The sequence below is a fragment of the Equus asinus genome, chromosome X (assembly GCF_041296235.1).
Source record: "Equus asinus isolate D_3611 breed Donkey chromosome X, EquAss-T2T_v2, whole genome shotgun sequence".
Classification (NCBI taxonomy): Eukaryota; Metazoa; Chordata; class Mammalia; order Perissodactyla; family Equidae; genus Equus; species Equus asinus.
Genome location: NC_091820.1, coordinates 55,895,479 through 55,907,637, shown reverse-complemented (window position 1 = coordinate 55,907,637; position 12,159 = coordinate 55,895,479). Strand labels below are relative to the sequence as shown.

General features: G+C 38.2%; 1 protein-coding gene across 6 annotated transcripts in view; it reads right to left on the bottom strand.

Moving 5' to 3' along the window:
* Nucleotides 1-12,159, bottom strand: part of KIF4A (kinesin family member 4A) — a 122,926-nt gene that overhangs the window by 30,071 nt on the left and 80,696 nt on the right. For all 6 annotated transcript variants that reach the window (XR_011499927.1, XR_011499928.1, XR_011499930.1 and 3 more), the window contains exons 16-18: nucleotides 6,291-6,394; nucleotides 4,916-5,060; nucleotides 4,120-4,230 (exon numbers count right to left, since the gene is read on the bottom strand). Coding sequence is in view for 2 of the 6 variants with exons in the window: in XM_044764277.2 (XP_044620212.1) it covers nucleotides 4,120-4,230; nucleotides 4,916-5,060; nucleotides 6,291-6,394 (360 nt within the window). In the remaining 4 variants the exon portion in view is untranslated. The remainder of the gene's footprint in view (nucleotides 1-4,119; nucleotides 4,231-4,915; nucleotides 5,061-6,290; nucleotides 6,395-12,159) is intronic.

Genomic DNA, 12,159 nt, shown 5'->3' with positions numbered 1-12,159 from the left:
ATATTCATTTTTAATACAGGCATTCAGAAGTATAAATTTCCCTCTAAACACTGCTTTAGCTGCAACCCATAAGTTTTGGTATGCTGTATCTTTGTTTTTATTCATCTCAAATTTTCCTTGTGATTTCTTCTGTAACCCATTATTTAATTAGGACTGTGTTAATTTGTTCATATTTGTGAATTTCTCAAATTTCTGTTACTGATTTTTTTTTGAGGAAGATTAGCCCTGAGCTAACATCTGCCGCCAATCCCCCCCTTTTTCCTGAGGAAGACTGGCCCTAAGCTCACATCCGTGCCCATCTTCCTCTACTTTATATGTGGGACGCCTACCACAGCATGGCTTGCCAAGTGGTGCCATGTCCGCACTTGGGATCCAAACTGGTGAACCCCGGGCCATCGAAGTGGGAACATGCATACTTAACTGCTGTGCCACCAGGCCAGCCCCTGATTTCTCATTTCATTTCATGTGGTTGGAAAATATACTTTTTCTGTTTCAATCCTTTTAAATTTTAAAGGTATAGTTAGTTCATACTATTGTTGAAGTCTTTGCTATCTTTGGTCATCTTGTGCCTAGTTTTTCTATCCATCATTGAAAGTGGGGTATTGAAATGTCCAAATATTATTGTTGATTTGTCTATTTCTCCCTTCATTTCTGTGTTTGCTTCATGTATTTTGGGGCTCTGTTGTTGGGTGCATATATTTTTTATAATTGTTACATCTTCTTGATGGATAGACTCTTTTATCATTATAAAATGTTCCTCTTTATTTCTAGTAACATTTGTGTTTTAAAGTGTGTTTTGTCTGTATAGCTGCTTCGGCTCTTTTATGGTTGATGTTTGAATGGTAGATCTTTTTCCATTCTTTTACTTTCAACTTATTTGTATTTTTGAATCCATTATGTGTCTTCTATAGACAGCATATCTTGTTATAGATCTTGGCTTTTTAATCCAGCCTGACAATCTCTACCCTTTGATTAGATTGTTTAATCCATTCACATTACGTTATTATTAATATGGCTGGATTTATGTTTTCAAGTTTATTTTTCATTTTCTACGTCTTATGTCATTTTTGTTCCTTCATTTCTCCTTTACCGCTTTCTTTTACATTAAGGGAATATGAATATTTTGTAGCATATTAATTCCTTTAATGATTATTTCACTATATTTTTGAGTTATTTTCTTCGTGATTGCTCTAGTGCTTATAATAAACATCTTATCTGAATCTCCTTCCGATTTATATTAACTTAATCCTAGTGAGATATAAAAATGTTCTTTCTTTTTTTTTTTTTTGAGGAAGATTAGCCCTGAGCTAACTGCTGCCAGTCCTCCTCTTTTTGCTGAGGAAGAGTGGCCCTGAGCTAACATCTGTGCCCATCTTTCTCTACTTTATATGTGGGATGCCTACCACAGCATGGCTTGCCAAGCGGTGCCATGTCTGCACCCAGGATCTGAGCTGGCGAACCCTGGGCTGCCAAAGCAGAACATGCGCACTTAACCGCTGCGCCATGGGGCCGGCCCCTAACAATGTTATTTCTATATAGCTCTGTTCTTTCCCTTTTTGTGTGCTATTATTGTTATGTATATTATATGTAATCCAAAAATACATTATTATAATTATTACTTTATATAATTTACATCCTTAAACAAGCTGAGATGATAGGAGAGTAAATATATATTTACACATATATATTTATAGAATTCGTTCTTATTTTACCATTTCTGGTTCTCGTTATTTCTTCCTGTAGATTCATGTTACCATCTGATATCATTTCCTTACTCAAATACAACTTTGCTCCCAGCCACCTCCTTGTGCTGTTATTGTCAAATATATCACACTTCTATATGTTATAGGCCCATCAATACAATTATATACATATTATTTTATATAATTCCTTTTTAAATCAGTTAAGAGAAGAAAGGAGAAGAAATATGCAATTACACTCTCTTTTAGAATTACCTACATAATACCTTTACTGGCACTCTTTGTTTTTGTGTTTTGTTTGTGTGTGTGTGTGTGTGTGTGTGTGTGTGCGCAAATTCAAATTACTGTCTGGTATCCCTTGCTTTCAGTCTTAAGTTCTTTAGTATTCCTTGTAAGGTAGGCCTGCTAAAAACAAATTCACTCAGCTTTTGTTTATCTGGGAATGTCTTTATTTCTGAAAGAAAACTTAGCTGTCTATAAGATTCTTGGTTGATAGCATTTTTCTTTAGCACTTTGAATATGTTGTCCCACTGCCTTCTGGCCTCCATTGTTTCTGATGAGAATTCAGCTGTTAATTTTGGGGGGATTTCTTTGTATGTGATGAGTTGTCTTTTCTTGCTGCTTTCAAGTTTTTTTGTCTTTGTCATTCAGCATTTTGACATGATGTGTCTGGGTATGGATGCCTTTGAATTTATCCTACTTGGAGTTCATTGAGCTTCTTGGATGTGTAGATTATTTTTTCATCAAATTTAGAAAGTTTTCAGCCATTATATCTTTGAATATTTTTATTGTTGTTTCACTTATTTTTCTCATCAAGCTACCAGGTCTCCTCTCAATTGCTCACCACCAAAATTTACATCGTTTTTGACAGCATCTTTAGGTTTAACTTCCCCAAACTCTGTCCCCAAATAAAGTTGGTCCCCTTAGGGAGGGCTGAATTCCTATGGCAGTTCCTATGGCCTGCCTCTCCCCCAGCCAGAACCTGTGCACTGCTGCTCAGGAACTGGGGGTGGGGACAGCAGCCCATTTCTCTGAGTGACATCTCTGTTCTATGAGTAGGGTGCTGGGCAAGGGTAGTATATCCTATTTTTCCTGGCTTGCATCTCCTCACATGGAACGTACATCTTATGATTAGATGGGTTGGATTAATCAGGTCCCAGTATTCCTGGCCATCTGCAGCAGGGATAGAACTTCCTCCCTATGCGTGGGGGCTGGGTGGAAGAAGGCATCCCCAGACCTCTTGGCTGCTCTTGCCTGAAATAGAGCTTTAGAAACATGGAGCTGTGGGGGATGAAATAGAAGAAACCACAGCCATAGATAGGGAGCTAGGGGGAGAAGGGAGGGAGTTGGTTGTAGCTCAAATGCCACAGACTCTTGCTCTTCTTACTGAGATTTAGTAGATTTCCTTGAAATATTGTTTATTTGCTGTATGCCCTTAGGACAATTTCCAGAGACTTTTAATGCTTGTTTTTATAAATTTTACCAGTTGTGCTTCTTTTGCTGGGAAGAGAGTCCACAAAGCTCCTCATGCCACCATTCTGAAAGTACTTCTCTCCCTATTTCTTGACACAACATATCACATTCTGGTCAACTCTAGAATTTCCCCAAATCATTGTCCTTTCCAAGAACATAGTTACTACTCTAATTCTTGTTACTCTAAGTCAGGCCCTTACTATCTTTCTGGATGATGCAATATCTTCCCAACTTGTATTCTGGCCTCCAGTTTCTCAATACTTCAGTTCTACATATTATTCCCACATGCATCTTGCTTAAGCTGTAGTTTGCTGACATCACTTTGTTTCTCAAAAACCTTAAAAATCTTTACCCTGCTAACAAAATAAAGTTCAAACTTCTTGGATCTTTAACAATCCAGCTTCAACTTGTCTTAACAATGGAATCTTCTACTACTATCCTTCATCCAACCTGGAGAATTTGCCATTCCTTGAATATACCTACAAAGTTGTCATCTCTGTGTCTTTGCTCCTGCTATTGCATCTATCTAGAATGCCTGCACTTATCTCTATCAAAATCCTCCTTATTATTCAAGGCCCGTTCAGCTATCATCTTTTCACTCTAACTGGAAGTATGCTTCCTTTTCTTAATTACTTTGGTATTTTAGACCATTTGTAAAGCACAGATCTCTTTATTCCTTGTATTGGAGAAAACCATGCTTATGTCTCACCTTCCCCTTTAGACAAGACATTCTTCAAGGACAGAGCTCACATATGATTTATCTTTCTGTTTTCCATGGCATCTAGTGGATAATACCTTGCACATAACAGATGTTTCATAAATAGCTGTTAAATTCATGAATGTGTCACATTTTTAGAGACACCAGTTGTTTGAAGAGAAGCTTTAATGTTAGTCAGCCCTGAGAAGGGTTTATTAGGTAGGCCTTTGAGAAGTTATAGTTACTTACTCGTTCTTTTAACTGGATTACTTCTTTGTCTTTTTGTTGCTTCCACTGTCTGAACTTCTCGGCATCCTCTTTCATCTGACGCATTAACTGTACCCGCTGGTTTTTCATCACCTGTAAAAACAAAAACCAGTACAAGTATTAGTCATCTGTACTTATCCTAGACTGATGTGCAGATGGATAGACTAACCACTAAGAAGAGAGAAAACCCAGAGCTAAGCTGAGAGGGCTGCCAAAAGATTTTCTGATTAGGCTTGCAATACTCCTTGCTATACCTGCACAGGGTTTCTAAGTATAGAATACACAAATGAACACTCTGAAGAAATAAAAGAAAAAATGTACCTATATGCTAAATTCATCCCTAAATTGACTGTATATAAATGAAATTTCAAGTAAATCTCTACTAAGCCTCAAGGACAAATCCACCTAGCAACGATTGTATTCTAAAGGTTTCACTACAAGTGGCCTGTAATCACCACTTTGCACATGCCAGAAGTTGAACATTCAATAAGTGAAAATTTTCTCTAGGTCTCTGTCATGTTGCAACTACTTTACAAAATTATTCCACACGATCATGGAAGGTGGTCAGGATATCACCATTAAACATTAAGGTATCTTTGCCCTTTGGTTTCTGAGAATCTAAAATTAAACTCTGAATATCAAAGCAGGGTTTTATTATTCATATTCTAGATGACTACTAGCACAATGTCCTACAAAACACCTCTGTAGTGTAATCCAAAATGGAACACCTATGCTTGTAAGTGTCAATAGGGTAAACACAAGGATAAGAGTTTATTACTTGTATCTCCTGGTTAAGTTTGGAGACTGTATGCTCTGTGGATTCTTTCAGCTTCAGAAGCTTGGACTGTTCATGCAGTTTCTTCTTCAGATCAGCTATTTGACCCTCTAGCTCCTGAAGACGTTTGCGGCGGCGCTCACTTAACCTAAAAACAGATGCTATAGGAATGAAGACCAGCAGCAGCAAAGCCTGACTTCAAAAGACATGATATTAGATTCCCAGGTTCACAACCCTGATACTTATAAAGAAGGTGACCAGTCACATAGCCATCTTTAAATAATGAATACCGCCCAAACAACCAAAACTGTCTCAAAAATGGGAGTTGAATACAAAGAGGAAAACAACAAAGTTTTTGAGTATAAAACAATACAATTGCCTCAATATACCACTCCCCTAACACTCTGTGTTAAAAGGATGGTTCTTTGAAGGCATTTCACATCATTTTAGCTGTAAGGAATAATTCTGATGATTGTTACACAAGTCTGAGATAGAAAGTAAACATTCAGCATAACTTTTAAGAACATGAACTTTAGACTTAATAGAGAGACATAACAGTCACTGAGTAAAAAGAAGGTTGAATAGACAATAAGGCAGAGGTCTGAGGGAAAGAAGGATATTCTGGTTATCTCTCTTGGATTTCTTCTTTTTTTTTTTTAAGATTGGCACCTGGGTTAAAAACTGTTGCCAACATTTTTTTGGTTTTTTTTCCTGCTTTATCTCCCCAAACGCCCCCTGTACATAGTTGTATATCTTAGTTGCAGGTCCTTCTAGTTGTGGGATGTGGGACGCCGCCTCAACATGGCCTGACGAGCGGTGCCATGTCCACGCCCAGGATCCGAACCCTGGGCCGCTGCAGCAGAGCGCGTGAACTTAACCAGTTGGCCATGGAGCCAGCCTCATCTCTTGATTTTATTCTTAAGTAAGGGATGGCTAGATTGATTTTTTAATACTAGCCTGGACATTAATTCTATTCACAAGCTAATTTATCATCAGTGCAGGGACAAAGAAACTGTTGCTGTCTGGTAGGTCTGATATTCTTTCAAACTCCAGCTCAAATGCTAACTTTTTATAAAGCCTTCCTTGATCATGCCAGCCTGAACTGATATCTCCTGTCTCTGAACTCTTAAAGCAATTACTGCCTAAGAAATTTATTTGGCCACTAATCACATACTGTGTTATAGCATTTTTTTACTATCATCATGAGATAATATTTAAAATCTCAATTATCTAACTTTTCTTTTGTTTAGGTCTCCTCTCCAAACCTAAGTTTAAATTCTGTAGGAGCAGGAAATGGCTCTTTTACTTCTCTATTTCCTCTACAGCTCCTCACACATTAATAAGGACTTGAAATAATATTTATTGACTTTATTCTTACTTGGCTTGGTTGATATCCTTCTTTGTTGTCTGAAGTTCAAGAACCAATTCTTCCTTTTCCTTTTGCAGATTGATTACTTCCAATTCTAGATTTTTTATGTTATCCTAGAAACATTATAGGTCAGAGAGAAAGAAAGTATTACAAGGCATAGGAAGAAAATCACTTCAACATTCCACAACTTAGGGAACTATGTATTCAATATGACCACTTCAACTGTACACTAAAAAATATTTGTACTTGATTTGATGGAGATAAAAGTCATATAGAGGGAAAAGTATGGACTTGGAATCCAAAGGCCTGGGTTTGAACTTTGAGTCCAGTGCTTATTATCTAAATATCTTAAGGAAAGTCACTACATCTCTTTTAGCCTCAGTTTCTGTGCAGAAAAGAGTTATTAATACAGCAAGCCTGAGACTGCCATCCTTCAAAAGGTCTGCTTGCAAGGCTGGCCCTTGGCTCATGTCTGGGAACCTGAATTCTGGTAGGGTTCTCACCATTCCCTAACTGATAAGAGTGGCTCATTATGCCTAAACTGCACAAAAAATATGATTTATCCTAATCACATGCTTTCCTTCTGGGAGTCTAGAATTTTGGTACATGCTAGGCAGAGAATGCCTACAAGAACGAACTCTGGTAAAAACCCTGGACTTTTAGGCTCAAGGGAGCTTCCCTGATAGATAACATTTCACACATGCTGTCACAACCCATTGCTGGAGGAATTAAGTGCATCCTGTGTGACCCCACTGCCAGAAGACTCTTGGAAGCTTGCACCTAGTTTCCTTCAGACTTTGCACCATGTGCCTTTTCCCTTTGCTGATTTTGCTTTGTATCCTTTCACTGTAATAAATCATAGCCACGAGTATGACTATATCCTGAGTCCTGTGAGTTCTCTGGTAAATCAATGAACCTGGAGGTGGTCTTGGGGACCCCCAAGAGTTTCCCTATCTGTATAAACAATTAACGACACCACCTATCTTACAGGGTTGTTGGGAAGATCAAAATAAGATAAAAAATAATGACCTTTTGTAAACTGTAAAGAGCTGCACAAACATTCTTATATTCAGAACTTTCAAACTTAGGTATTCAATAGCAACTGCAGTTCTGCATGCATTTAGGAAATGAATTCTAGAAACTCAAGTTTCGTAGTTTCCAAGATTGGGGAAATCCCATGAACAGACTCCTTCATGTTCTTATAACCAAAAAAGATGAAAGGAAACTGGCTGGCTGAGTGATTCGCAGCCAAGAAGATTATATGCAGGCCCTAGACCAGTACTGAAATGATACAAAGAAGCAGAGACAGGTTAGGTAGGGCTGTATCAGAGAGGCTTTCTAAACATGCAAGAGTTGTTTTCCATGAAAAATATTGAGCCACTTCAGTATAACTAATGAAAATCAATCTCATTGCTTTAGAGTTACCCTGCATATTTAAATTGGCAATAACACGTGTGTGTATGTATACACTTATAGAAAACATACTTATGAAAATATTATTATAGGGTCTTAGGGGTGACATCAGCAACACGGTGGCGTGGGCTCACCTGGGACTCTCTCCCCTCCAAATTACAACCAAAAAGAGCAACTGCTTTCTGACCAAAAAAAAAAAATCCTAATGACAGAGATTGTCGGAGACCCACAGCAGCCAGAGGACGGAGGGCGGAGAGGCTGGAGCCCCCCTTGGAGGAGCTGGAACAGGGTAAGAGAGAACTTCGCTCCCTCCCCTAGAGACTGGGATCACTGCCGTGGGTGAGGGAAGGACCAGGGGAGGGTCCGTGCATCTGGGGATCATCCAGGACTCCCACCGCCCGTGCAGTGGAAACCCGCTAATGGGGGAAAGCTTTCGTGTGGGGGAACCCCAGCAAGCCAGGGCCCCGGGAGATCAGAGAGCAAGAGCTGACCCAAATACAGGTCGGCGAGCAAGAGAAAGTGCCCCTCCTCCCCAACCTGCGCTGCGCGCTGCCATCGCAACTCAAGGCAGACGGCTCAGAACACGCGAGCTCGACCCCATCTACTGGCAACAGGCTGTAACTGCAACCAAATAATAGCATCATGCGCAAAACCCGCTCCTCTACCATCCAGGAATTTATAAAAACTCCAGTCCAAAAGGAAAAGAGTAAAAATACAGAAGTATGTCTTGAGCACTTGGAAATAGGTAAACTAAGTAAAGATGCGTTCAAAAAAGCTATCATCAAAATACTCAATAAGGTAAAGGGAAATATGGAGAATCAACTCAAGGAGTTCTGGAGTTACTTCACAAAAGGGATTGAAACTATAAAGAAGAATCAATCAGAAATACTAGAGAATAAAAATACAATGGATCAGACAAAACAGAATACGGATTCGCTGAATGCCCGTGTAGACATCATAGAGGAGAAAATTAGCATAATCAAAGATAGACAGGCTGAATGGCTCCAGACAGGAAGAAAGAGAACTAAGAATTAAAAAAACTGAAGAAAATCTCCGAGAAATAGCTGACTCAATGAGAAAATGCAACTTAAGAATCATCAGAATTCCTGAGGGTGTGGAAAAGTGAAATGGAGCAGAAAGTGTGCTCAATGAAATAATAGAAGAGAACTTCCAAAATATAGGGATTGAGAGAGGAATGTGTGTGGAGGAAGCTTTCAGATCTCCTAGATTTGTCAATGTAAAAAAACCTACTGCAAGGCATGTAGTAGTAAAAATGGCAAAAATGAATGACAAAGAAAGAATACTCAGGGCAGCAAGGCAGAAGAAAATAACCTACAAAGGAACCCTTATCAAACTTTCAGCGGATTTCTCTACAGAAATCTTGCAAGCTAGGAGAGATTGGAGTGACATATTCAAAATTTTAAAGGATAAAAATCTTCAGACAAGAATACTCTATCCAGCAAAAATATCCTTCAGATATGAGGGAGAAATTAAATCTTTTTCAGACAAACAAAAGCTAAGGGATTTTGTAGTCACAAGACCTCCACTACAAGAAATCCTCAAGAAGGCTCTCATACCTGAAATAAGAAAAAAAGGGAGAAAGGGGTCACAAAACACAGAGTAGGGAGACAGATAGAATTGGAATAGGATAGCAAATATTCAACTACAGCATTAGGATAAATAGAAGTAAATCACCAAAGCAAAGACAACCTTATCACTCTAACTACAAACTCACAATACAAGTTGGAATAAGAGATGAAAACAATAATTTAGGAGGGGAGGAGGAAAGGGACCGAATCAGTCTAGGCTAAGTAAGTTAGAGACCACCAGAAAATGGACTATGTTATACATGAGATTTTGAACACAAACTTCAGGGTAGCCACCAAAGTAAAAAACGGAACAGAGACACAAAACATAAATAAGGAAAACTCTAAGAAACCCAGCATAAGAAATTGCAGAAGTCAATGGGTAGGCTAAAACACACAGGACGAGAAACAAAGGAAACGCAGGAAAACTGGAAAAGGAGCAACAGAATGACAGCATTAAGCCCTCATGCATCAATAATCACCCTCAATGTAAACGGATTGAACTCTCCAATAAAAAGGCATAGAGTGGCAAGATGGATTAAAGAATAAGATCCAACAATTTCTTGCCTGCAGGAAACACACCTCAGCTCCAAGGACAAACACAGGCTCAGAGTGAACGGGTAGAAGACAATACTCAAAGCTAATAGCAAACAAAAGAAAGCAGGTGTCACACACAATACTTATATCAGACAAAACAGTTTTCAAGATAAAGCAGGTAAAGAGAGACATAGAGGGCCAATATATAATGGTCAAAGGGACACTTCATCAAGAAGAAATAACGCTTCTAAATATCTATGCACCCAACACAGGAGCACCAAAGTTCATAAAGCAACTATTAACAAACCTAAAAGAAGATATCAAAAATAACACAATAATAGTACCACACAGACATCAATGGACAGATCATCCAGACAGAAAATCAACAAAGAAACAGTGGAGCTAAACGAAAAGATAAAACAGATAGAGTTAATAGACATATACAGAACACTCCATCCAAAAACAGCAGAATACACGTTCTTCTCCAGTGCGCATGGAACATTCTCAAGGATAGACCATATGTTGGGAAACAAGGCAAGCCTCTACAAATTTAAAAAAATTGAAATAATAACAAGCATCTTCTCCGATCATAATGCTATAAAGCTAGAAATTAATTACAAGAAAAAAGCTAAGAAAGGCACAAGGATGTGGAGACTAAACAACATGCTATTGACTAAGAAATGGATCATTGAAGAAATTAAAGAAAAAATCAAAGAATACCTGGAGACAAATGAAAATGATAACATGCCATACCAACTCATATGAGATACAGCAAAAGCTGTATTTAGAGGAAAATTCATCGCAATACAGGCACATCTTAACAAACAAGAAAAATCCCAAATAATCTTAAACTACACCTAACTGAATTAGAAAAAGAAGAACAAACAAAGCCCAAAGTCAGCAGAAGGAGAGAAATAATAAAAATCAGAGCAGAAATAAATGCTTTTGAAACGAAAAAGGCAGTAGAAAGGATCAATGAAACAAAGAGCTGGTTCTTTGAGAAGATAAATAAAATTGACAAACCCCTAGCCAGACTTAGAAAGACACAAAAGAGAGAAAGTTCAAATAAACAAAATCAGAAATGAAAGAGGAGAAATAACAACAGACTCTGCAGAAATACAACGGATTATAAGAGAATACTATGAAAAACCATATGCCAACAAAATGGATAACCTAGAGGAAATGGACAAATTCTTGGACTCCTACAATCTCCCAAAGCTTAGTCAAGAAGAAGCAGACAATTTGAACAGACCAATCACAAGGAAAGAGATTGAAACAGCAATCAAAAGCATCCCAAAGAATAAAACCCCAGGCCCAGATGGCTTTCCTGGGGAATTCTACCACACTTTCAGAGAGGATTTAATACCTATCCTTTTCAAGCTATTCCAAAAAATTAGGGAAGATGGAACACTTCCTAACACATTCTATGAGGCCAACATCATGCTGATACCAAAGCCTGACAAGGACAGCACAAAAAAGGAGAACTACAGGCCAACATCACTGATGAACATAGATGCAAAAATCCTCAACAAAATTTTGGCAACCCAAATTCAGCAATTCATCAAAAGGATCATACATCATGATCAAGTGGGATTCATACCAGGGACACAGGGATGGTCCAACATCTGCAAATCAATCAACATGATATACCACATCAACAAACTGAGGAATAAAAACCACATGATTATCTCAATAGATGCAGAGAAAGCATTTGACAAGATCCAACAGCAATTTATGATAAAAACTCTGAACAAAATGGGGATAGAAGGGAACTACCTCAACATGATAAAGGCCATATATGACAAACCCACAGCCAACATCATACTCAATGGGCAAAAACTGAGCGCCATGCCCCTGAAAACAGGAATGAGACAAGGATGCCCTCTATCACCACTCTTATTTAACATAGTACTGGAGGTTTTGGTCAGAGCAATTAGGCAAGAAAAAGGAATAAAAGGAATCCAAATAGGGAGGGAAGAAGTGAAACTCTTGCTGTTTGCAGACGACATGATGTTATATATAGAAAACCCCCAAAGAATCCATTGGAAAACTTTAAGAAGCAATCAACAACTACAGCAAAGTTGCAGGGCATAAAATCAATTTATATAAATCAGTAGCATTTCTATACTCTAATAAGGCACTAACAGGAAAAGAACTCAAGAACACAATACCATTCACAATCACAACAAAAAGAATAAAATACCTTGGGGTGAATTTAACTAAGGAAGCGAAAGACTTATACAACGAAAATTAAAAGGCTTTTCTGAACGAAATGGATGATGACATAAAGAGATGGAAAGACATTCCATGCACATGGATTGGAAGAATAAACATAGTGAAAA